This window comes from Aythya fuligula, chromosome 13, assembly GCF_009819795.1.
Source record: "Aythya fuligula isolate bAytFul2 chromosome 13, bAytFul2.pri, whole genome shotgun sequence".
Taxonomy (NCBI): domain Eukaryota; kingdom Metazoa; phylum Chordata; class Aves; order Anseriformes; family Anatidae; genus Aythya; species Aythya fuligula.
The window spans coordinates 13,313,528-13,337,926 of NC_045571.1; the positions used below are offsets into that span (position 1 = coordinate 13,313,528).

Sequence of the window (24,399 nt, forward strand, 5' to 3'; positions counted from 1 at the left end):
CAGTCATAACAAAGAGCTTTGGTGAGCTCATATTAATGAATGACAAGAAAATATCTAGCAAGGGGCAAAGGACTAAAGAGGCAAAGCAGGATGCACTTGGTTAAGGGTAAACCCTCCCTCATGCTTGGCCAGCCAGCAGGGCAGAGTTCAGCTGGGCCACATGCTCCAATCTTTGCATTTTGCCCATTAAAACTAGGGCCTCTCAGCCCCCAGATAAGCACATCACCCCTCTGGTGGGCTCACAAAAGCCTGGAGCCACAGAGATTAGACCTGGAAAAAGCTTCAGATACCTGATGCCTCCCTCTGGCCAGTCAGGACCAACCTTGAGCTGTACCTTCCCCTCTGTACAAATCCATCCCCAAATCCTTCCTCGATGAAGACCCATGCAGCAGAGCCAGGGTAAGACGGAGCCCATTGCTCTGCTGTGGCCAGCAAGACCATGCCAGTCCCCTCTGATGCTGGGCATCACCGTTGGGCAGTGATTTCTCCCTTGGGGCTGGAGGCTGGTTCCCACCATCAGTGCTGGCACGGTGCTTCACCAGCTCCTCTGCCCCACCTGGGTCAAGCTGCACCTCTCCAGGGCTGGAGCTGCACTGTGGTGTTCAGTAGCAAAGTAAGGGGTAGGTCCTTAGGACCTGGATATATAAGTGGGGTTGTCAAGATGAGCTCTGCTGATCCTAATTACTGCACCCAGCACTTAATCTGGGCTCTTTCATTTCCCTCAGAGCACTTCTACCTGGGCACCAGTCCAGCCAGTGTGTTGTTCGGAGGCATCTGCCTCGCTATGGCAGGGATGCGTTACAGCAGTGAGCATGTCATTAGCAGACTGGAGCAGAAGTGGCTAAGCCCTCTAACTTCACCAGCAAGGCAGGATGCAAAACAGGCCAGCAGGACAGCAGAGGGACTGCTGGCACAGGGAACTTGTCCCAGCCAAGCCCTAAAAACATCTTCAGTACCAATCCCCAAAACAGGCAGGATGCCCATCCTCCACAAGGGGCATTGCTAGCCCTTGCCTTCTTCCCCCAAAACTGCAAATGCTTTGCATTTTGCTCCTTCTTCCCCGCCTGGCAAAGAGGACAGGCACAAGGGCTTCCAGACTTGCGTGGTTATATTGGTGATGTCTGCAGTCCTATTTTTTTAAAATCTTTTTTACTCCCCTCCACTCTCGCCCCTCACCCCCCATGGTTTAAAGTTTTCAAATGAAAATATGCGAGTTGTGACTTGTGGTAGCAAGTCGGAGCTTGCAAGGAAAGCGGGGAGGGAGGAGGGAGAAAAAGACAGAGAGATCTGATCCAAGAGCCAGCAATTGTTTTTATCCTTTCCAGATGAAGGAAAAAGATCATGTTATTTGCTCAGCGTAAAGTTCCAGATTTTCAGGAATGAAATCTGAGAGCAACATGTCAACAGTCTGTCTTGGGAGCTACAGTGGATGGTGTCCTTTGTGCTCCCAAACAGCAGCGAGGCCGGTATGCTCGGCTGGTAAAAAAAGGCTCCATTCTCACACTCTGAAGTGGTGGCATTAGATATCAGCAAGATAATGGGCCCAGTGCCTAGCCTTATTGCTGCTCCCAACAGAATGGCCCCAGGCAGCTGGCTTTGATGCGCTCATTTATTTGCCTTTTCGCAGATGATATTTTTAACCAATATTGAGGTTTGGGCATAGACTGGAGAGAAAGGGGAAAAAATGAAAGTCATTTCATTGCAATCGTTGATCAGGAGGAAGAATGGGGGAAAGAAAAAAAAAAAAAAAAAAAAAAAAAAAGAATAGGAAAAATCTCAGCCATTTGTTACTCTGCAGGCCAACATTTCCTGCTGTAAATCACCCGGGATGTGTGGTCACACAGCTGGAGGGACATGGGACATCCCGCGCCAGCCACAAGGGCCATGTCCGGCAGTGCCAGGGGCTGTCCAGCGTGCAGCCCCAAGGCATTTGCACTTGAATCCGCAGGGAAAAGGAGGGAGATAGTGGGGTCAGGGAGGTGGCCAGTGGCGAGATTCAGCAGGGCTGATTGATGTGCACAGCAACATGGGTGGTCCTGCGCCACGGGGCTGGAAGCGTGCCCCACACGAGATGGGGACAGCAGGAGCAGCTCCTGCTCTTTGATGCACTGCCCTGGATGTCCCCAGTGCAGAGGCACAGATGACCGTGGGGTGAGGCTGGCATCCCAGAGGGTGCTACATCCACATTTTGCACCCCCTTGGCTCTAACCCGGATCAAAATGGCAGGTCCAAGGGTGTCCCCTCTGTGCAGGCACACTTGCCACATTCATGCCTCACTTCAGAAACCACCTTCATGCCAAACAGCCAGCTCTCCTCTGTGCAGCACACTCATGGTCCTGTCCTCGCCAGCAAAACCAGCCCCTCTCCAGTTCCCCCCTCCCCCCAGCTCTTGAATGAGAGGAAAAACATTCAGCATTTTCTGGTATTAACAGCCAAACAAAAGTTCCCCATGGAAAATTTCATTCTGACTCACAGCACCTTTACTTCAGTTGAGAAAGCAAAGCACCAGGTAGCTGCAACACAGGTCTGAAAGTAACCACCGGTGCTGCTGAGCTGTTGCAATTTAGGTTTCACAATACTTAACTGAAGTGCCCAGCACTTGAAATTGTTGTCTTAGCTTTTTGAAGGTTTTTTTTCCCCCCCTTTTTTCAGGTCCCACGGCTGCAGTGTAAAAGCTAAAAACTCACACCCAAAATATGCAAAACCAGATGGTAGGAATGGAACTCCAAATTAATTATTTTTTAATTTAAAAATTCTTTTAAATTTAATTAGGTTCCTAAAGCAGGCCTGTCTGCCTTGGAGCCTCACTCAACACTCACACACTGCTGGGATGACAATACCGTGACATTTATAACAGCACCAGCTCTCACGGGCGTTTTTCTCCAGAGCCCCCAAACCGGCACACTCGTCCCAGACACACAAATGCCACTCGACAAACTCAACACACTCGAGCCACACCCCATGTGCAGGACCTGGCCCAACCTGGCCCTGTTGTGTCTGGGCAACACTTTGAGTGTTGTCCAGCACTGGCAGAGCTGTGCATGAACCCAAGCTTCCCCCCCGCTCAGCTGCTCCAGATCACAAAACCCCCAGCAGAGCCCACACTTTCTGTGGCTGTGCACGCTTGCAGACTTTCCAACTGTGTCATCCTCACTCCCTAGCACAGCCCATACCTGCTAACTGGCTGCTTTGGGTTTTTCAGACCCCAAGCAGGAGGCAGATTTGGCACACAGAGGCTGTGATGTGAAGAGCAAATCCCCTGGCCAAAGACTCCCAGGGACGAGCAGCACTTGTGGCACTTTCCTGAGTGGGGAAGGCCCAGGGACCAGTGAGAAGACCCCCCTGCACAATATGCCAGACTGATGCAGTCAGGAAGCACCCCTTGTCCCTCCCATGCTGATTTTATTGCCTGAGCTGCAGCTGCCCCTGCTTATGCAGTCAGGTCCTTTTTGGGTTTCTCAGCAATAGCAGTGGCAGGGGCTACAGGAGAGCATCAGATGGCCCCTCACTGCCAGCCCTGATCCTGGCCCAGTGGCCAGGCACTCGCAGCAGCCCTGTAAGACATCCGTTCACCCGCCCACGCTGTCAGGAGTGAGATCAAGAGCAAACAGCAGAGTGCTAACTGAGATGCCATGTGACGTGGTGTAAAAGAGGTGGCAAAAGCTGTCTGAGCAGCATCAGGGGAATCCACTTATCTCAGCCAGTGGACAGAGGGACTTGAGGAGTTTGGGTTTGGAGATGGGATTAGCAGGTCAGAACCACAATGACCAGGTGCTCCATCAAACAGTTGCCAGAGGTGCAGTCTGGCAGCCCATCAGGCAGTGGGACCACTCAGTCTCCTTAAAAATAAATAAATGATGTGTACCTTCCCTAAAATGATCAGCCTTGGAATGCTGTGAAAGAAGGTTTGGGGCAAGAAGCAGGCACACAGAGGTTTGAGGAAGCATGTGGGCTAAGCTACAGAGCAGTTATTATTATTACAGTTATTATTATCATGCCAGCACACACAAACACTCTCTTCCTCCCCAGAAGGGACCTCTGTGACAGTCCCTGTGGAGCTGACACCTGGCGTGTGGCACCCCATGGCAGCCGCTACCATCTTCCCCCAGCACCTGGCACCTGCACCCCCTGAGTGAATGAGGTTGCCCCCAAGCTCAGCAAGCTTCTCTGTGAAAGACAAAAATGATTTGTGGAGAAAACCTTTGGCCTTGTGATGCAGCAACAAAGAGAAAGCGGGAGGTCAGACGATATCTTCCCCTCCAATATCACCACAGACACCGGAGCTGGGGAACTGGCGACAAGAGGTTGCCTCGTTGCCTCTGTTTCTGCGTCCTATTTTATTTCCTTTTTAACTTTTTTTTTTCTTTTTTTTTTTTTTTTGGGTGTCACACACTTGGTGTCTGCGGGGCAGTTTCTGTAAACTTCAGACAGCATATGTAATACTAAATAAAGCAGCATGCAAATCCCATATCCACATTCACAGTCCGCAGACAGTGTTTAAAAGGTGCAAGACCCACATCTATATTTATCCTTTCACCAGCAGATACATGACTGCTAAACATTTGTCTCCAAGCTGTTGTACACAGCTACAGTTCATTTCCCTGTCTGGACTTTCTGCCCTAGCACCATAGGTCTGAAGAAAATCCCAATTGTGCAAATGAATCTTTTTTTGTCCTGAAACAGCCTTTCATTACAGATGTTGTGGCGCACACCACCAGAGCACCTGTGTTGTCACCTGCAGGCAGACCTGGCCCTGCTGGGGACAAGCCCTGGATGAGGCACATAGTCTCAAGCTCTAATTACTTTCTGCTTAGTGAAGAGGCGAAGTGTTTGCTTTTCCTTACCAGGTTTAAATCAAAGCACATCTCACGGGAAAGGTGGGAACCAGAGTGCAGCTTTCCCACAGGGATTGGTCCAGCCTCACAGCAGCACTGAAAAGGGCCAAAAACCCTTGAGACCTTCCTGTGCCAGCCACACGCCAGGCCAGAAAGCAGCAGCTCAGGGCTGGGGGTAGGCACAGCTGCAGAGGACACTGCCGCAGCACTCTGGGAAAGCAGAGCCCATGAGAAGTCCCCAAAATTCCCCCCACTGCTGGGATGGAGACACGACCAAGTGCACCTGTGGCACAGCCCAAGAGCATGTAGCTCAGTCCAGCAGCAGGGGATTGCTGCACAGACACAGAAGGCAAGGAAGATGTAAATGAATCCACTCTTTCCCCATATGTTTGACTTTAGAGTGATTCATGCACTAATTCTCAACTTGTTTCTATTGCAACGGGCAAATTCGCTTTATCCTCTTTCTAATGGCTCCCTTGGGACCTGGAACAATAGCCCACAACAATGAGCCCTAACAATGCTGCTGGTGCCGCTCCGAAGCCCAGCCCTGACCTTTGGTGTCGCACCAGAGGTGTTTGCAGGAAGGGCGAGAGCGGCTGCCACCACGGGCCCCCACGCATGGGGTCTCCCCCCCTCCCATCCCGTTGCCCACTGCAGTGAGGGCACCCTGTGGCACCAGTAGAAATGTTTCTACACAATTTTTGCTACAGGAAAATGAAGAGATTTTGAAAAGGGGGTTCTGTGTGTCCAGTAGGAAAGATTTATGTTTTTCTAGGCACCTGCAAGTCGCTGCTCCCTGAAACACCGCTAGGCATGGAATAAGCTTGTTGCAGGGAGGGATGGCAGATGGAGGAAACTGCATGCCCTAGGAGTGACTTCTAGGGCTGTGCCACAGGTGAAAAGACCATGCCATGATGACACAAAATGCAGAAGCCATCCCCAGGGCAGCAGGACACAGCACAAAGGGGCACGCACAGGGCAGTGCTCGCTGTGCAGAGCAGCTGGGTGGCACCCAGCAGCACCACCCAGCACGTTCCCATGCTGTAGCTTGATGAGAGGCAGTAATTAAGGCAAGAGCTACCAGCCCCCTCACTGTCATCAGTCATCCACCACCAAATCAGCGTCCTCCCGCAGACCCTGGCCCCTGCTGCAATTACCTGGGCCAATTAGCACCCTTGCTGCTCAGTCAGTAGCATCTCTGTGCTGACCAGCCAGGCCCCCTTCTGCCAGCAGCAGCTACTGGAAGTGCTTGCAGAAGGGATGGACCTACTTTGATTGCAGTGCTTGGCATGGGCTTTCTCTGACATGCAGCCAGGAACATGCATGCACCTTGGTGGGCTGGATCCCTCTTCTTTGACATGGTCACAGGAGGTTCTTCTAAGTTCCTCTGTGGCGCTGCCCACAGAGCTCAGATGGTCACCACAAATACATCGATGGGAAATGGGGGTGAGTTGCTGCAGGTCTGACACCCTGCGCCAAATCCCAGATCATTCTGCAGGTTTTGGATCAATTTTATAAGCCATTTATGCCACCATCCTCCCTTTACTTTTTTTTTTTTTTTTCCCAACACATTGTTTTTCTTTCAAATGGGAACAAATACACCCAATACTAGGAATTTTACTAGATAAAGTCCAGATGACAAGTTCTCAGAAAACAGTGTCAGCTGCCGAGATTCAGCTTCAAGAGACATCATCCAATGCTAACCATAAACAACAGGGGCAACGAAATGTCTGGCAGATCTTGAAGTGACACGAGATGCCTGCGCTCCACAACAAACCGATTTCACACCACGGGAAAGGTCACCACTTTAATCCACTTCTCGGAGGAATGTATACAAATGTCATTCTTCTTAACATCTGTAATTAAACAGCCTCTTGCTTTGCTATCCACCCTATGTTTATTTTCCCATTTGCTAACATGGTGGATGGTAATATAATATGACACTGAAGGGGTACAGGCTGCTACAGACAGGTTTTCAATTTTTTTAGTGATTTGCCTGCAGAGAGGTAGATTTGAAGGGTGGTTCTGCTGCTTGGATCCAGCAGCTATTTCCTTTCTGGATGTGCAGCATCTTTGTGCACTGGAATAATAATAGCAAAAAGGACAGCAAAAGCAAACAGAAATTGTTGGCAGGAATTCCCAAACGTGTTGACTCGTTACAAGCAAATATTAAGGTCTCTGCTAGGCTCTGATGAGGGAGGCAATAGCCACAAAACCAGGGGGTTGTCGTGAGGTCTGCAATTCTGCTATGGCAAAGAGTGGTTCTTGACGTTGGGAATGTGGTGGGGCAGTCAAGTAAGGTCTCCTATGTGCCTCTGGACACCCTGGAGCATCAGAAATAACACCAAATAATCCCTAACAGTGCTCTTTCTTTCCCATGGAGTGCCCCTGGTGCCAGCATGAAGGCTTTTGCTGGGAGGGCATTGACTGGTGGGCACAGAAAGGGGACGCAGCCCCTTGCAGCCCGGGGGCAGGCTGTGTATTTCAGCTCTAGCATGCTTTCAGCAAAACAACACCACCATGTTTATTTTCAAAAGCACACACTGCTTGACAAAATAAACGATATTTGATTAATGCCGACTGCTTTTCTGTTTTTTTGAATGCAGTAAATTCGCTGACTGTATAAACATGCCAGGGCTGCTTCATCTGCCTATATCAAAATTTCAGTTACCTCATCTCTGGGGAATGTCCTTCAGTAACATTTTGACAAGCTTATTTAGGGTTTTGTTTGCTGCTTTTTTTTTTTTTTTTTTTTTTTAACTCCACTTTTACTTCTTTGGTCTCCCATGACCAAGCAGAAGGCAGAAGCCCGCTACCTGATCCCAACAAAACCCACTGCCTCTCTTCATGCAGAGAGCTTCACTGTTTTTACGATGTGCAACATGTCCCTTACACCAAGATTTGTCAGTGATCCTAATAAAAGGTAGAAAAAACAAATTCTCATGCTGAGGACCAGCAAGCGTCCTCCTCCAGTGGGATGGTTTCACATGCTTCCCCTCCAGCTGCACATTTCCACACCTTTGTATCTGGGTCCTTGCTAAAGCAACAAATAATGCATGCACAGGATCTGTAATTCTGCTGACACCCAGCTGGGTCAACCTCACCTCTGGATTTGCTGCTGATCATGTAAAAAAATCACTGGGTTTATGGGAACAGACACCTGCTTCTGGGATTGTGGCTTGTGATCTGGTAAAATTTTAGCAGCTTTGTCAATCATTAAGCTGCAGTGCTGCTGAAAAACTCAGGAAAACTCCCAGCAAGGTGCCCGAACATTTGGGAAGCAAATGGTGTTTCTGAGATGCTTTAGCTTAGGTAAGAGGCTCTTCAGGACACAACTTGTCCTGAGACACGACAGGTCCCCCCAGTGAGCTGGGAACCGGCGTGGTGCTGCATGCTGGCGATGCCCAGCTGGTGACGAGGTTTGAAGGAGGCACCTCAGCAGCACACGTGTTGTTCTGAGCATTTTGAGGTCTCTGTGGTTTCCTGGATTTTATCTGACAGATTTATGAGAAGTCCGGTCCCTGCCTGCAGCCTGCTCAGCCCCTGCTCCTTGTTCCTTCACCGCCCCCTGCAATTGCCACCAGCTCCCCTGAGGCCTCAAAGCTCTCACTGTTGGGCTGGCAGCTGCCAAGAAACCGAAGGAGAAAGAAAACAAAACTACCAAGGAAGCTGGGCACAAGCAGTCATCTCTCCCTCTTGCAAAACAACAGTGATCAGTGGGCCATCTAGTCGGCACTGTGGCCTGTGCCTGAACTGAGCACCCTCCTCTGAGGCCAGGGAGCAGCTGGGGATTGCCCTTTCTGCTGGTGGCTTCTCCTCTGCCCTACCCATGGATCAGCAGGCACTGGTTTGGACTCAAAATCCAAACAGTTGACAGCACATGCTTACGTGTCCCCCTTATTCTAAGTTGCAGGAACATACTCACGTTGGCTGCCATGCTCACAGACATGCCTGGTACGTGCTGCAGCCCCTAGGTAAGCGATGCTTTGTTTCGGTAGAAAGCACCAGTGAACCCAGTCCTACATCCCCGCTGGCTCCCTGCTTGCAAGTGCTTCAGCTCTTTGCTCGTGGACATGAAGGAGCAGTTCTGAAAAACTCCCCTGAAAAACAAAACTGAGATATTCTAGATCTCACTTCCCAAAACAGTGAGAGCCATAAGCACCAGCTGTTTCAAGCAGCTGTTAAGTGCGTTAGATTACAGCATTCCAGGCTCTAAACTATTAGTCAATTGATAAATGAACTGGGATTTCCCATCCAACAAAAATATTTTGGTTTTGAATTATAATTTGATGCATGGTTAGCACAGAAATACATTACACATGTGAAGCATGTGTTTGAATCTCGGCCCTACCCCCAGACATCAGCAAAAGGTGCTGGCTTTGCCACCTTCTCCAGGCTGCTCACAAACCCACCCAGAGCCTCATCAATGCTGCGAGCAGCAAGGTGCTGCTCCATCCTGCTTGGGCACGGCGGCAGCAGCAGCTCCTGGCTGCCAGTGTTCAACAAGAGCTGCAAAGCAGAAAGTGTCAAGAGCTCAGCCACGAGGCTGGAAATCTTCCCCAGGTCCTTCTGCCTGCACGAGGCAGACCGCACCAACCACACAGCTCTGCAGGCGGAGGCTTGGGGATCAGAGTCAGGAAGAGCCAGGGACTAGCTTCTGGGTTTCACTGCAGGGCTGGAAATTATCTAGAATGTTTTTTTGTTTGTTATTTTTACTTTTTTTTTTTTTTTTTTTTTTTCCCCCATGAGCACCTCCTTGACATAAAACCCTGTGTCAGTTTTCCCACTGGCAGCAAAACAGACAGATATTTACTCTGGCCACATGCCTCCCTGGCCAGGCACGGCCGCTGCCACTTACCCACATTATCACGACAGTGGGAGTACAGCCGAGCCACTGCCCCAGCAGCTCCTGTTGCCACAGCTCTGTGTTTCCTCGCTGGGTTATCCTGTCTTGGCACACCTACATGTACGTGCACAGGGGATGTAGCAGTCCCCATCCCCTGATGAAGACGTTCCACCCCATGGCAACACAAGGGACAGTGAGCAGCAGTGGCGTGCAGAAACAAGAATTTCATATTTCTCATGGCATGGGAGTAAAACAATGCCCAGCTGACCAAAACTGAATCCCAGCTTCATTTCACCTTAGTGGCCAGGGCGTATCTTGCTAATGGCAGAGCAGAGAGGTGGTTACAGGGCAGAAGTCTGCTCAGACAGAGATCAGTGAAGGGAAGTTTCATCCTGTCATCTAACAGGGTACTGCAGCACATTGAGATGGCAACAGGGAGAGTGATGGGTAAGTCAACTCTCAGTTATGGTTAAAAAAAAAAAAAAAAAAAAAAAAAGGAAATTTTGCAATAGTTTATAAGCTTCACGCAAAATCCTTGTGAAAACATACGCACACAAACTCACTGCAGGGCATAAATCAACAGCTTTTCCCAAGTTATAATGCATTATTTTAGAAACTTGGCAGATAGAGGGCTCAAAAACTGTCTTTTTTTTTTGTGTGTGATCTCTTATCATAACAAAGTCTCAAACAACATAGCTTTGCTAAACAGCACGTCCATGCAATGAGAAAATGGGCTCAGCATGCTACAGAGGGGCTTTCTGTTGACAAGCATCAACATCACACTGGGAAAACCAAGCAGCCTTTGTAAAATACCCAGCGAGGCACAGCCTGCATTGCCTTCCTGAGAGAAAGCACTCCGGATGTTCACTGCAGAAAAGCTGGTGCCATGTGCTGCGCCATCCTGCTATTTATCCAAGGAAAAAACAGTACATGCAATATTTCCAACACAGTCTTAGAAGCAAGAACGTCTCCTATTCTGGCACCAGAGACACGTGCCAGGGCAGACGTAGCACACTGCCTCTGAGCAAACACAACGGCCTTCCTGTTCCCACCCCCAGTGCTCCAGGGGGATGAAAGGAAACGATCAGAAGGGAAGAAGTGACGGGAATTCAAGTGGCTCTAATAAAATATTCCCTTTGGTGGAGCAGAGGCTCATTGGCACAGCCAGCTGCAGTGCAGACAGTGGTGATGGGGAGACCTGGGCCAACACAAGAGCAAGAGGGTCAGGAAATGCCTCTGCTGGCAACAACGTGGCACCAGCACTGCTTAACCTCCCCCAAGTACACTCCAGCACAGGCAGGACAGGGGTGTCTGAGGTCCAGAGGAAATCTCTGGGCTGCCAGCCAGCAGGTCCCGCTGCAGCTCAGCCCAGCCCTGCTCCCCTCCATCAGGAGTGGGTGGCTGGGAGTTAACGTCCCCATGCAGAGGCGTGGGATGATCAGCCCGTTCTTCTTTCTCTGCCATGGCTTATGAATCACAGCACGGCAGACAGTCGCAAGCCTTTAAATCAGTGTCAGCGAGATCAGCCCCACCACTTCAAAGTAAGAAGAGGTGAAGTTTCCGCTCTCCAAACCATTTAATTGCGTGGCTTGGATTTATGTACTTTCTCTCAAACATCGTTGTTTTTTTCTTTGTTTTATAAGGTCAGAGGCACAGAAATATTTGAAGCATGCACGTGTGAGTGTGCGTGCATGCGTACACACACATATTGCAGCTTAAGATACTGCAGATATAATCACTCCAGTAAAAGCAGAACCTTAAACTGAAGTATGTAACCATTTTGGCCAGGAATCAAACCAAACATTCCCTGGCCCCTGCCCATCCATTTAATCAGCCTAACAGAAGCCTTTCTGCGGTGCCCCAAGTCCCGAGCCAGGCTTTCCAGGCTGCCCACTCCAGGAACAACGCAGAGCATCGCCTCTCTCACAGGGGAGGTGACTTGAAGTGCACCATTTATAGAGCAACTGACCTTTATTTTAGAGACTGTTTAAGCAAAGTAACATGCAAAAAAAAAAAAAAAAAAAACAAACACTTGAGAAAGAGTCTCATCTGCCTCTGGGCTCCTGCAAATCCTTTTCTGTTCCTCCTTTGTAGCACAATGTGTTGGACGCCTGTTATTCATCCCCATAAAGCACGGCGTGTACATCCATGCTGTCTGTCCTTTGGCTGGAGCTATGTTCGCAGATTTCCCATGGGAAAGGGGGTGCTTTGCTTCAGAGTACTACCAGGGCGTTGCATGGGCCACGGGGCCCCATGCACCACCACCAGGGAAGATGTAGGGGATGTGGCTGTCTGCACGGAAGGACTTCACAGGACCCAGCTGGGAGGTGAAACCACCTGCAACCTGTCGTGCTGCAGGTGTGCTTTGCAGGAGCACATCCCCATGCATTGGTGTCTGGAAACAATCTGCTCTGGAGACGGCAGCCTGACGTGTGCATCCTTGGTGGGCATCAACAGCTCCAGCCAGAGCCCAGAGAGAGGAGAGGCGCCTGCGCTCTGCCTGCAGCACGCTGGCGAGGCACCTCCTCCTTCATGCTTGTCCCTGGCTCCTGTGCTGGTTCCTCCCATTGCTGCCTACCTGTGCCAGGAGCACTCGGGGACTCGTGGGGACCTGTGGCTGGAGCAGGGCAGGTCTGGCCCCTCTGCACACAGGAGCCAGCAGCGGTGGTGCCAGGACATGGCTGGGGCTGATGGCAGCGGAGCCACAGCAGGAGGTGGCAGATACCTGGCGATCCCAGCACATGGCCATTCCTCTTCCACAGCGTCTTGCCTCCTGCTGTACATCTGACCTTCTCTCTCCTGTCTTCACATGCCCTCCATGTTATGCGCCTGGCCCGATTCCTAGGGGTGACTCTTGAATTTGGAGTAAGTACAAAAACTTCTCGAACTACAGAAAAAAAATCTGTATTAAGTCAACTGGGAACAGGGGTCTGATATTTGCTGAGAGTATTTCATAAATCGTAAGTATTCTTTACCCCATGCACATTCAAACAACTCAAGATGAAATATGCTCTTCAATTTAACAGCAAGGCAGACCTCAGTCTTCAAAAACTGCTAGGAACAATTTAATATCAACCTTCTTATATTAAACAGGATTATCTTTAAAAAGCACTGTTATGTATTTACTAGTTTACCATGAACAAACGCTTTTTTTTGGGAGGGGAGAAAGAGGAGGAAAGGTGTGAAGATATCATATTATTTTATAAAACTGACTCAAGTCATTTGCCCTGTCTTTGGCAATGTGCATATATTCCAGGAGAGGTTCAGAATGTTTTCCTTACTGAAAAAAACAAGGACGGAAAGGCACCGAGTGCCACTGCTGGCACCGCTCAGGGCCAGCAGCCCAGCAGCAGCAGGGCCAGGGCAACAGCAGCAGCGGGGCCAGGGCGCGGGGCTGCGCTGCCGGGGTCACTGCTGGGAACCACGGCACCGTCTTTGCTTTGCTGATTCAGTAGCTGCTTGTTGGCAGAGGTGTCATCGATGTCCAGGTCGTACGCCAGCTCTGAAAGCAGAAGGAGAGCAATGGTTAGCGGGCACATGTGCCAGCACCCTGGCGCAGTGAGCATCCAGCCCCACCAGCACTGGAGAGTTTAAGGCCTGGCATGGGACAGAAGAGCTCACTAACCATAACAGGAGCCCTCCAGTCAGCCCCAGTCTCAGAGCACCTCCCAGTTCCCCACAACAAACCCGAGGCTTGAAAGACCAAAAAAAAAATCACAACTATAATGTGCCCCAAGTAAGAAGAGATGCTGGGATCTGGCTTGCTGAAGAGCTACTCCCAACAAAAAACCTGTTTGTGGAGTGGGTGTTTAGCAAAGTAAAAAGCATCTGCTCCCCACGCACTGCAAGTATGGATGCAGGAGTGAGGAAATCCTGGCAAGCACAAATATCCCCCATGAACCCACAGCCAGCAGCAGGCCTTGCTCACCAAGTACCTTCTGGTTTGAGGACCTGAGGATCTCTGTATTGTTGGAGTCTTTCATTAAGTGTGTACAAAATATGTTCCTTACAGCACTTGCAACACACCCATTCCATCCCCTGTCCACCTCATCAAAGCACCATAGACCAAAGAATGTGAAAGGATTTCATGCCACCAGCATGCTGGTGTTGCAACATAGGGACTTTGAGATGGAGCACATGGGAGCTCCAACCCAAAAAACCATCCAGTATAAAAGTTTTGATAGCCCTGGCAGAGCTCACACAACAGTGTGGGAGCTGGGGAAAATAAGTAAGGGAAAAACTTGCAATATCATCAGCAAGATAAAAACTTGCAACAAGCCATCGCTGGCTGCAAAGGACTTGCTGAGCAGTAAGCCACCCTGGTATCCCTGGGACGAAGATGAATAACAAAGTCCAAGCAGGCAATGTGGAAGGGCAAGAAACCAGCAATTCTCAGGACCAATAATAAAATGCAAAAGGTGTTTTAAGGTGCTGCTGACGGTGCTGCCATGGGGTGCTTGTACCTGCAGAGCATCTGGACTGAGGGCACTGGGACACTCACTCCCTTTCTTGTCTTGCTGCCATCTCCTTCTGGGATCCAGGTTTCTCACCCGGATGGGGCTCCTCTGAGCCTGCCAGTCTCATCCCCAGAGCTTGGCCTTTGGAAGTAGAGGAAGCTGGTGGTTTCCATCAGATGAGACCGTGGCTCAAGCCTTTCACAAGCCCTTGTGGATCACCAGCATACTCATGGGCTTGGATCATCCCACCCCACCCCTGAGAAAGAATCCAAGAGGCTGAACAAACACTCCAACTAAAAACGCCACATCAATCCAATGAGGACCATTGCCAAGGCAAACACGCCGGCAGTATTTCTTAATAAAAATACCAAAACACTACAAAACAAAAGTGTAACAATATTAGCATGACAAGCAAGGCAGCGGGGGCCATGAAGGAGGGTCAGAAATGGCTGACAAGGAGCACAAAGGGCCAGGTGCAAGCAAAACCTGCCTGGTAAACTGATCTATAACTTCTCCATCAGGTTCCCACAGGTACTGTGGTTCCTCTTCCCCACAGCTTTCCTGCTGTTCTTCTCAGGCCGCTTCCCTACAGAGCTGCACATAAATCCCCCATGTGGCAGGGCAGGCACTGGTGCCACCCTGGAAGGGAGGCCCAGAGGCCACCTTGTCCCTGAGGCTCCAAACACAGGAGAGGAAAAAGTCACTTGTCTGCCCTGCTGTGTTTTGGAAGGTGCTCCCACATATTTCAAAGTCTCCTAAAAGCTGAAAGAAGCCCCATGGGGCCACAGTGATGGCATCTCCAGCTGGCCCATGCCAGCCTACCTCCAGGCCAGTGATCTGCAGCCCATCAGCAGGGTTTTCAGGCGTTATGGCAAAACCAAAAAAATCCTGCGGAACTAAGTAACTACCTTTGCCCTCGGTTCAGAAAAATCATTTGAAACAGAAGAGTGTTTCAGCAGACTCCTTAGCAGCACACAGGATTGTGACCTTCCCATTTAAACTCTCATTCTACAATGTTGTAACTTACAAGATCAAAACGTTTGGTTCATGATGCAGTGGTTGAATCAGGTTGGAAGTGTCTGGTCCAAGTGTATCAAAATTACAATTTCACACTTTTTTTTTTTTTTTTTTTTTTTACAGAGGAAATTTTCAAATTCTGAGATTTCACCTGAACTTTGAGTAAAGGCAATTTTTGAAATCATGAACCCTCACCCCAGTGAGAATGTCAATTCTCTCATTCATTCTTTGAGCAAATTAAAAAGAAAGGAATAGATATCCTCTTGTCATCAGAGATTAGGGATTTTCCTAGCTTTCATTAACTGCTTCAAAAGTTTTTGCTCGGGTGTGGTGTTTGTTGTTTTAAATATTCCTTGCCCTACTTCCTTCTCTGGGCTTATTTATATTCAATTGTATTTTTAGGCTGATAGATTTAGCCATACATCTTTTATTTTGTATTAATAATGGGTCTTTAACTGATGCAAATCCATTTCATTTAATTTCTAATGACCTTTGGTACGTAGAAGGAAGAAAAAAGAAAAAAAGTATTATGTTATAACTGACCAGAGGCCAGCTGACAACCAAGTCCAGGCAACAACACCATTCAAAACAAATGACAATAACAATCACTTTTCAAAACGCAGAATAGAAAATATTCCTAATCAGGTACTTCCTGAGTGGGCTTCATTACAAGTCCCAGCCTTTGTCAGGCTGCCTGGCCAGTCCCCAAGGATTCGCTGCATCACTGCATGGTGATGTACCATGGGTCCCATGGCTGCTGGGAACAACAGATATGGAACCGCAGGATGGATGGATGGGTAAAAGAAGCTAAACTACCACACATGCCATTTGTTTTTTTCCATCCCAAATTCTGCCTTTAACACTGCAAAATAACCAGAGATAGACTGGTCCTCTGCCTCCCTGCTTCGACAGCCCCACTTCCCAGAAACATTCTGCTGAACTGTCCCAGCAGTTAGTGATACCCTAATCTGCAAATTCTGTAGTTTCTAAGTTTGCTATAAGTGGCCTTTTGGCCTGCAAATGCTTTTTTTTTTTTTTTTTTTGGGGGGGGGAGGGAGGAGTAAATGACTCAAAAAATCTGTTTCTGTTTATAATCAGTTGGAATCCAGAGGGTATTACCAACAATCTGCACTAATTACATATTCAATCTTCACTCATTTTGGCCCCTCTTGTCCTCTGCGTTGCGGATTAGATAATCCCCTTAAAATAATAGTCAATCATTAGCTCTGCTATTTTTTTTTTTTTCTGCCTGCAAGCCAAGCGTGCTATGCCATTTCCTGCAGTCCCTATGCAGCTTGTGAAAGGTCTCCAGCTGAACACAGACCGCTCCCCCCGGAAGCATCTTTTGTAACCAAAGCCCCTCTAGCACAAAGCTGCTGTGCAGAATGCTCACAGGACAGCAAAAGCTTCAATGGTCTTTCCTGCCTCAGCTCGCAGCGTGGATGACCAAAACCACTGCCAACCCCCGCTGAAGTCCACAATATGAAGCAGCGACATTCTTCCATGGATTATGACTAGAACTAGGTGTACCTCCTCTGCACAATCTTATTGGGCACAAATCATTAAAAGCTCTTCTTCCTGAACTGCACTAGCTTTGGACACAGCTACAAAAGCCGGCTAAACCAGGAGGGGATTGTTTTGGAGTTGGCATAATAAGTTCCACTGCAGTTGGCACAGAAAAAAGCCAGGAGGATAAGTACTGGCATGCCAGGAGCATTAGAGCAGGCACGCACATTCCTGTACAAAACACACCAATGCCTACTAAAACATCCCTTTCTACCCCTAAAAGGACAAGAGAGCCTTAAGAAAATAACTGATAGCAAATACCAGTCCGACAAATGACATCAAAGTGGGCAGTGCCCAGCTCCAGCAGGCTCGCAGGCTGCATTGGCAGCTCTGCTGGCCAAGCCAGGAAAGGAGAGCCCAGAGGCAGGGAATGTCATCTCTCAGCCAGGCATCTGGGCTGCCTGCCTGCCAAGGCAGATGGATCCAGAAATGGACCTAATATAGTAACATATTCATAATCGATGGCCGTGCATGAAAACCGCTTCATGGAGCCACTGATAGCTCTGCTGGTGCCTGCACAGTGGCAGGGGTCGCAAAGGGGATGCCCCCATGGGCAAAAGCATCATGCCTAACGCAGTGTGTTCACCAAATGGGGCTGCCAAACAGGCCAAAGTACTTACAGGGATGTGGTGATGGTCCTTGTTTGCAGATGATGGAAATTGTGGTGTGAAGGGACCAGGGAATGGATCGTGACCACGGGTTTCCAGTAAGCGCAGAACACATCCAGTAGGAAGGCCATAGGCATGCAGGGCAGCTCTTCAGGCTCCTACAGTTCTCATCATCAGTTGTGAACATCTGCCTGTGAATCCTTCAGGACTGGTCTAGGAACATGTGCTACCACTGTGGATGTGTATTACAGTCTCCGTAGCGCACTGATTTATTTATTTTTTTTAAGCAGCATGCCTTATCTGTCTGGGGAACAAACTAACTGCCTGTGGATGCAAGAGACTCTGGCTATCTCCAAAGCAAGACTATTTCTGAAAGGGAAAGGTGTTACTGGGCTCAATAATCCCAAGTTATTTACCTCATTACAAGGTGAATCATTGGAGAGTACTACAGATCAGACTGCCTGACCCTGGTTGCTATCTCTTTCCATATCTATAGCATCAACTGATTCATTATCACAGGTGTTTGCACCTGAAATCCAGAAGAACAGCCCAATTCCCTCGCAAACCAGTCCTGTTTGGACACTAAAAGCTCACCTCAGCCTCTAGTTACCTAACTTTCTCATACAAACTCTCATACTACAAACATACGTCTACCTCCACAAAGGCAACATCTGAACACATCCACAGAGTTACACTGCACACACAGCCACAACTATGTGGAGAGAGCTGGTATCTTCAACCTTCTGCTTCTCCAAAACACCTTGAACTCTTCTAACAAGCAAGGTTTCATCTCACCAGGGAGGTTTTGCCCTGTGGGTTATTACCACTAAAATCCTGGAGCACCAACAGGTTTGCCAGTCATCTTCTTGCGCAAGGAGCTGCAACAGCCCAGCCGTAGGTGTGGCCGCGACGGCGCGTAATTAAAGTGCTGAGCCGGGGCTGGCCGTGGCGCTTGTGTTGGCATGGTTGTGAGATCACCGAGATGGATGCGCAGCATGTGCATGGTCTTGTGCCTCTGCTTTTCTACCTCCTCCGCAGCAATTTAGGAGGTGCGGCTCTTGGCAAAATGGATTTGGACAGGAAAAAAAAAAAAAACAAAACACAAAACAAAACAAAAAGAAAACATCCAGCTCAGCATCATCCCACTGCCACCGGCAATGTGGCCAAGGGAGCCTGGCGCAGCTCAGCAGTGCGCGGTAAAACCGACTTCCCGGGCAGAAACCCAAGGGAATCAGGTTTGAGATTGCTGATTTGCAAACCAAGACTTTTCTCCACTCGCTTGCTCAACACCTCCTGGCTGCTGGTGTGCTGTGCATGGCCTGCAGCCTGCAGCACGTGCCTTCATGGGCAACCCAGAGACCACAGGCACCACGGCAAAGCAATGCTGGTTGGGGAGAAAATCCCCCACGATCACAGCAACAGGGAGGTAGGAACCAGGCTGTCTGGGGGACACCAGCACACAGAGATGGGAGGCTTTGGAGCCAAGTTGGGAAGGGTCCAGGTTGTCCAGCACAGAAAGACGAGGAGCTCCAGGTCATGGTGCATCCCAAATGTGCCCAGGGTATGCAGGGCAATTGGCCACAAGCTCTATGGACAGCTGGTACATGAACCCTGGCTGTCCAACCCACAAAACCACCACAGAAATCTTGTCCAAGGATTTCCTTGTGCTTTCAGTGGGGCAAAAAAGCCCAGCACACCACAAAGAATGGGGCAGAAAGGCTGCACCATGACCTCAATTCAAGCAACTATCCCTCCGCACCACCTCAGTAGAGGCTGGAGAGGAGGAAGGACCATCATTTGTGACCTGGACCTATGTTTACCTTGAAAACATACTCATTAAATGTCTTTACTCCTTGGTTCACTCTAGATTTACCCTGAAGAGAATCTGGCGTCTGCAATTGCATTAATCATTTTTCCTTTGGCAGCAAGTGAAAGAGTTTCTGAACCGTACTCACAGAGTGGAGCCACAAAAACGTGTTTAGCAAAACACGTTCATGTAATCTATTAAAAATTAACAAATCTCATTAGCATTATTAATAGAAAGCACCAGAGTCCTTGTACTTTGATGACGAAGCAGCATTCCCCTGTCTGATATCCAGGTGTACTGTCCAGGAAAAGAGCTGGTACCTTAAGGAACTAGGATAGAAGAATTGAAAAACTGAGAGATAAATACGGACAGCCAACGTCTTCAAAGGCAGAATAAGAAAGAAAGAGCAGAAAAGATAGAAACAAAAGACCATGAACAGATATGAAGTAAGGCAAGAATGCAGGACAGGGTCAACCAACATCTCTCCAGATCCTCTGTACACCTTAGCCCATCTAGACATGGAGTCACCCCTCTCCCTGCACTTATCTCTGGAGACCTTCAAGTTCTAAACCCACAAACTGATCCCTTCTGATCAGTCAGAACTGATCAGTCTTCTGTCACCTTTGACATCTAGAACAGTCTTGATTTTGGGAGGTAACGTTATCAGTGTCAGCAGAGCAAAATGAAATGCTCCAAGTTTCCTCTAATGACCAAAACCAACTCATCACACCAAACATTTCTTCATCTTTGCTCCCTAAGATTCTGCAGCCATAGAAAACAATGGTCTAACCAGGGGACAGGATAGAGTCCCTTCTTCCACAAGACTGACTTGGTCCTGAAATAGATAATTTACATCTTTTCCATAAGCATTACAGTCAAGTGAAAAGTGCACCACAGATTGATCCTTCAACTGCTATTGTCATGTGTAGCAAAAGCTCTTTGCTACAGAGTGACGGGGACAGGCAGCTCTTCCTCACGTTCAATTCTCCAAGCTGTGGACATTTAGTGACACGCATGCACTAGAAAGACCCACCAAAATGCAAACATAAGGGGAATGCCAACGGTCCCTGGCTCCCAGATGCCAGCCGGTAACAGCAGCCCTCAGGGCAGTAGGATGTTTCTCAACACTTGATCAGAAAACTCATGGTGGTGTTACGGTACCCAGGAACATCTGACGTTTTCCTTTGTGACTCACTGCATGTGGAAACCAGGCTTGAACCATGCCCAGGCCACAGAGATTGGGGTTCTTGGCATGGATACTCCAAAGAGGCAACGAGAAACGTGCCTCTTCAAACAGAAAGGAGCACAACTTTGTGCAACGTGTATGCTCACTCAAAAATCAGACACCACCAGGTCACCATTCATGATGCCAAAGAAAACACTTGGAGTGAGATGTCAGGTCACAGCCCAAGAATCTGGGCTGAGCACTGCTGCACATATTTGCCCAGCCTGCCCTGCTCCTAAAGTAGCTCCCTGAGGTCCTGTGCTCAACTGCCCAGCCTTGCCGGCACAGAGGGAAAGATATTTTGCTTGTCCTGCCCTTGCCTGGAGCATGGCTGGCCCAGGAGCACTTGCAGAGCACAGGCTGAGGTGAGAGCACTGCCAAGGGAAGGGAGCCGAGAGGCTCTAGTGCTGCCCAGCTTTTTTAATTGCGTTAAGCTGCTAAAATAAATAAATAAATAGAACCCTGGCTCCGCATTAAAACAGCACTAAGTAACTTCAACCCATAAAAATGGAGTAATGCAGGAGGCCCTGGGAAACATCACCATGACCGGTTTTCCGATTTTATATAGAAGTAGAATGGTTGGGTTCACAGACTGGAACTTTTTAATGGCTCCAGGTCGTGTTCCCTGTGCTGTGTGCTGGAAGGAGCCCCAGGAACAGTCACTGAAGTCTGAAACCAGGACCTGGCTTTACACTTCTGCACGGCTGCAGGGAGAGACCGACCCAAATTAAACCCAGCTGCTCACCAAGTGAACGTAATGTCTGACGCAAAACCAGGGCTGGTTCCTGCTCCCTGCCTCCCTCCTGGACTGAGCACAAAGCCTGTCCCAACACACCGCTGGAATGACGGTGCTGAAAGCTGGACGGTGGCAGCAGCTCCCATGGGAAATCCAGCATCATCCCAGCTGAGCACCGGGACACCAAGATTGCGGTGCTGTGAAGGATCCAGCTCAACACACTTGCTCTTTCCTAGTTCCCCATCATTCTCCAAGACCTGTGTTTTGAACTGTCAAGCTGGTGCCCGTGGCTGGAACTGTGGTGAAGCTTGGGTACACCACCTTGGCTGGCCCTCCCCCAGGAAGAAACAGCAAGGGAGGGAGGGGATCAACCTTGGACTCCTGCCCTGCACCTCCCTGGGTCAGCTTGCGCGTGCAGCCATGGAGGATACTGGGGACAGTCACACAGGAGCATCCGATTGCACAGGGACTCATCCATTGGCACTGCAAGCAGGCAGGTATCAGCCAAGCAGTGAGACAAGGTGGCAATGCAAGAGGGCTCCATGGCCCAAGTCCATGAATGCCTCCCCCTCCATCCTATCTTGAACACTCATGGCTCAATCTCAGGAATGTCACAATCACAGTGGAAAATCAAAATAAAAAAGCTATGTAATCCAGTTTGTAAAGCCCTTGAAAAACACAAAATCCTCTATAAAATGGATTACAGAGATGTTTCCTGGAAATCTAGAAGTGCATTTCAGCCTCCCTCCTCTCCCACCCTTCCAAAAAAGGGAAAAGAAGCTAGTGACCCACGGCGCTCCTCTCCACACACGATGTGCCTGTAATGAGCTCTCTTTCCTAGCAGCTCCCTACCAGGCCCTTCTATGCAGATAGCAAACTAGGCAATTTTGCCCTAGACATTGATTTGGGGCATTAGCTGCTGCATTTACCCAAGCCTATGGGGAAATCAACATGCATCCCTGCATCAGGGAAAGGGGGAGATGCCTGCCAGCCTCCTGCATACTTTTTGGTTCATCCCTTTCCAGGTGGACCCCCAACAGGCTCTAGGGGACAGTGCAATGCACTGCTGTGGTTTTGTGAGCTGCAGGAGCCCAACAACAGCCACAAAGGGACATGTAACCCTGCAATATACCCAGGCCTGCAGGTGCTCAGCAGGATAGTGTCTTCTTGAATCAGAGCAGTCTTGTAAAAATCCAGGTATCTTGCTTGGCTGTGCCAATGGTGACAACGTTATCAGCTGAAGAAAGCCCAGACACTCACATGCCAATGGTATAAAAATATTTAGCTCCAATACCATTATTATTCTGGTAGATTAAAATCTGCATTTTAAAATATTGACTCAAGTATCCACAGTCAATGGTGGTGGATCAATTTTCTGTTAGGAATTGTTATATTGTGAGAGTTTTTGTACTGTCATTCTTATTTGGAACAAACAAAACAATTGCAATATTAGCATTCCCAGCAGAGCACGCATTTAAGTTCCTGACCTGTTATTGCTCAAGGACTTCTGCAGCTGCAGATGCCTGCTCTGAGCTACAGCTAGGTCACTTTGAATGATGCTCATAGAAGAAGGATCAAAACACTTACAGCTTGATCAAAAGGACATTTTATGAACACTGCAGCCAGAGTTAAGTGCTGATGTGAATACTTACATTCGCCTTTATATTAGCTCAGCTTAGTTCTAATAAAATTAACACCCTTTTAAATAATGCACTCAATTTTTATTTGTTTCATGTTTTTGTGCCTTATGGCTTTGAAAACATATCCTCAAAACCTTTCCATCACTCTGAGAATGTCCAGCTGTGTTAGGATCTGGAAATCAACTTCTCCAGCGGAATAAGAGGAGTAGCTGCTTGTATTATTACTCCACCTGCTCCAACCTGGACTTATCCACCAAAGGTTTTTTTTTTTTTTTTGTCTACCACAAAAGAGGCTAAAATAGTCATAGTCTTTCTTTTCCACAGTAGAAATAACTATCTGTAAATAAACAATTAAATACTGAACTGCATGCACCAGCAGTATCAATGCTTCCTTGAAAACACAACAGAAAAAAACAAAGCAGTGAAAAATCCAGTCTCTTTTCTGCTCTAATACTTGCACATTAGAGGAAAAATGAACTTTCCAGTCCAGGACAGGGAATGTCTTATTGGTGCAATACAGCCATTTAACTGTTCTTTAGAGATATTCATCTCAAAAGACAGAACAGAAAGAGCATTTTCCCCCCTTTTATTTATTTATCTTTTTTGTGCCAACTCACCTTAGCTGAAAAGCACATTGAGATTGTAATTATGGGAAGGCCTCATCTAGTAGATTTGTAAACTCAGCTATCAGCTTGAATTACTGGAATTAGCAAGGCTAATTTAATGTCACTGTTCAAAATAGCTCAGATTTGGAATTTCTTAATGGCCTTAGGAGAAGGAGCCTTTATGCATACTGCAATCTAGGCTTCATTCTTAGACTAAATTCCTTCTCATAGATTTTGTGAATGCCCTGTTTTGTAGCCAACACAAACTCTGTCCAGTAAAATAATGTAAGGACTCAGAATGAAAAGAGATTAGCTGTTCCCTGCTCCTGTTATTTTAAAGCAGAAATAACTTTGGCTTCTACTGATTCATAGACAAAGCTTGAAATGCAAAGCATGCTCAACTCTAGATTCAGCATGAAAAGGACCTTAAAATATTCCCGAGTGCAAGTAATGGACTTATTAGAGGGATGAAAAGAGCCACTTTTCACAGAATCCCAAGCTCCTTAGTCCTGTCATATCAATAATCTTGCTTAAGAATTTCATTCTATTTACATTTCCCTTCAAAATATCTTGCCCAACTCATATGAAATAAAACGTTTATACTTTTAAAGAGCCGATTTATGTCCGCTAGTGTTCAGTGGCAAGTGTTGTAAAATGTCTGCGGATCACCCAAAACTTGAGCGTGCGTGACAGCATCAGGATAGTGTGTGACAGAACAATCCTGTACAACATGCAGTTTTACACCTGACAATTTGTAAATGAGGAGGTGATTTTATAGACTTGGTTAAAAGCATCATTTTTAAATAATGGCAGTCAATTGTGCTGGAACTCACTGTACCTGCAATCTGTTCTCCTCTCCTTTATGTTTAACACCCACAAAAACAAAGCTGACAAAAAAAAAAAAAAAAAAAAAAAAGCTTTAGAGATATCAGGAAAGAAATCTGCCTGGCTGTACTTAAGCTACCAAAACTTACTATTTTTTTCACCCAATTTGCTTAGTCTTTGCAAGACAGTTTAACAAAAAGTAGCACTGAACTAGTACGGGTAATTTTGACCC

General features: G+C 48.0%; 1 protein-coding gene across 1 annotated transcript in view; it reads right to left on the reverse strand.

The window, feature by feature from the left end:
* Positions 1–12,569: 12,569 nt before the first annotated feature.
* Positions 12,570–24,399, reverse strand: part of GPC3 (glypican 3) — a 145,708-nt gene continuing 133,878 nt past the window's right edge. The window contains exon 8 of the mRNA XM_032196473.1: positions 12,570–13,183. Coding sequence (XP_032052364.1) covers positions 13,011–13,183 — 173 coding nt within the window. The 3' untranslated portion in view covers positions 12,570–13,010. The remainder of the gene's footprint in view (positions 13,184–24,399) is intronic.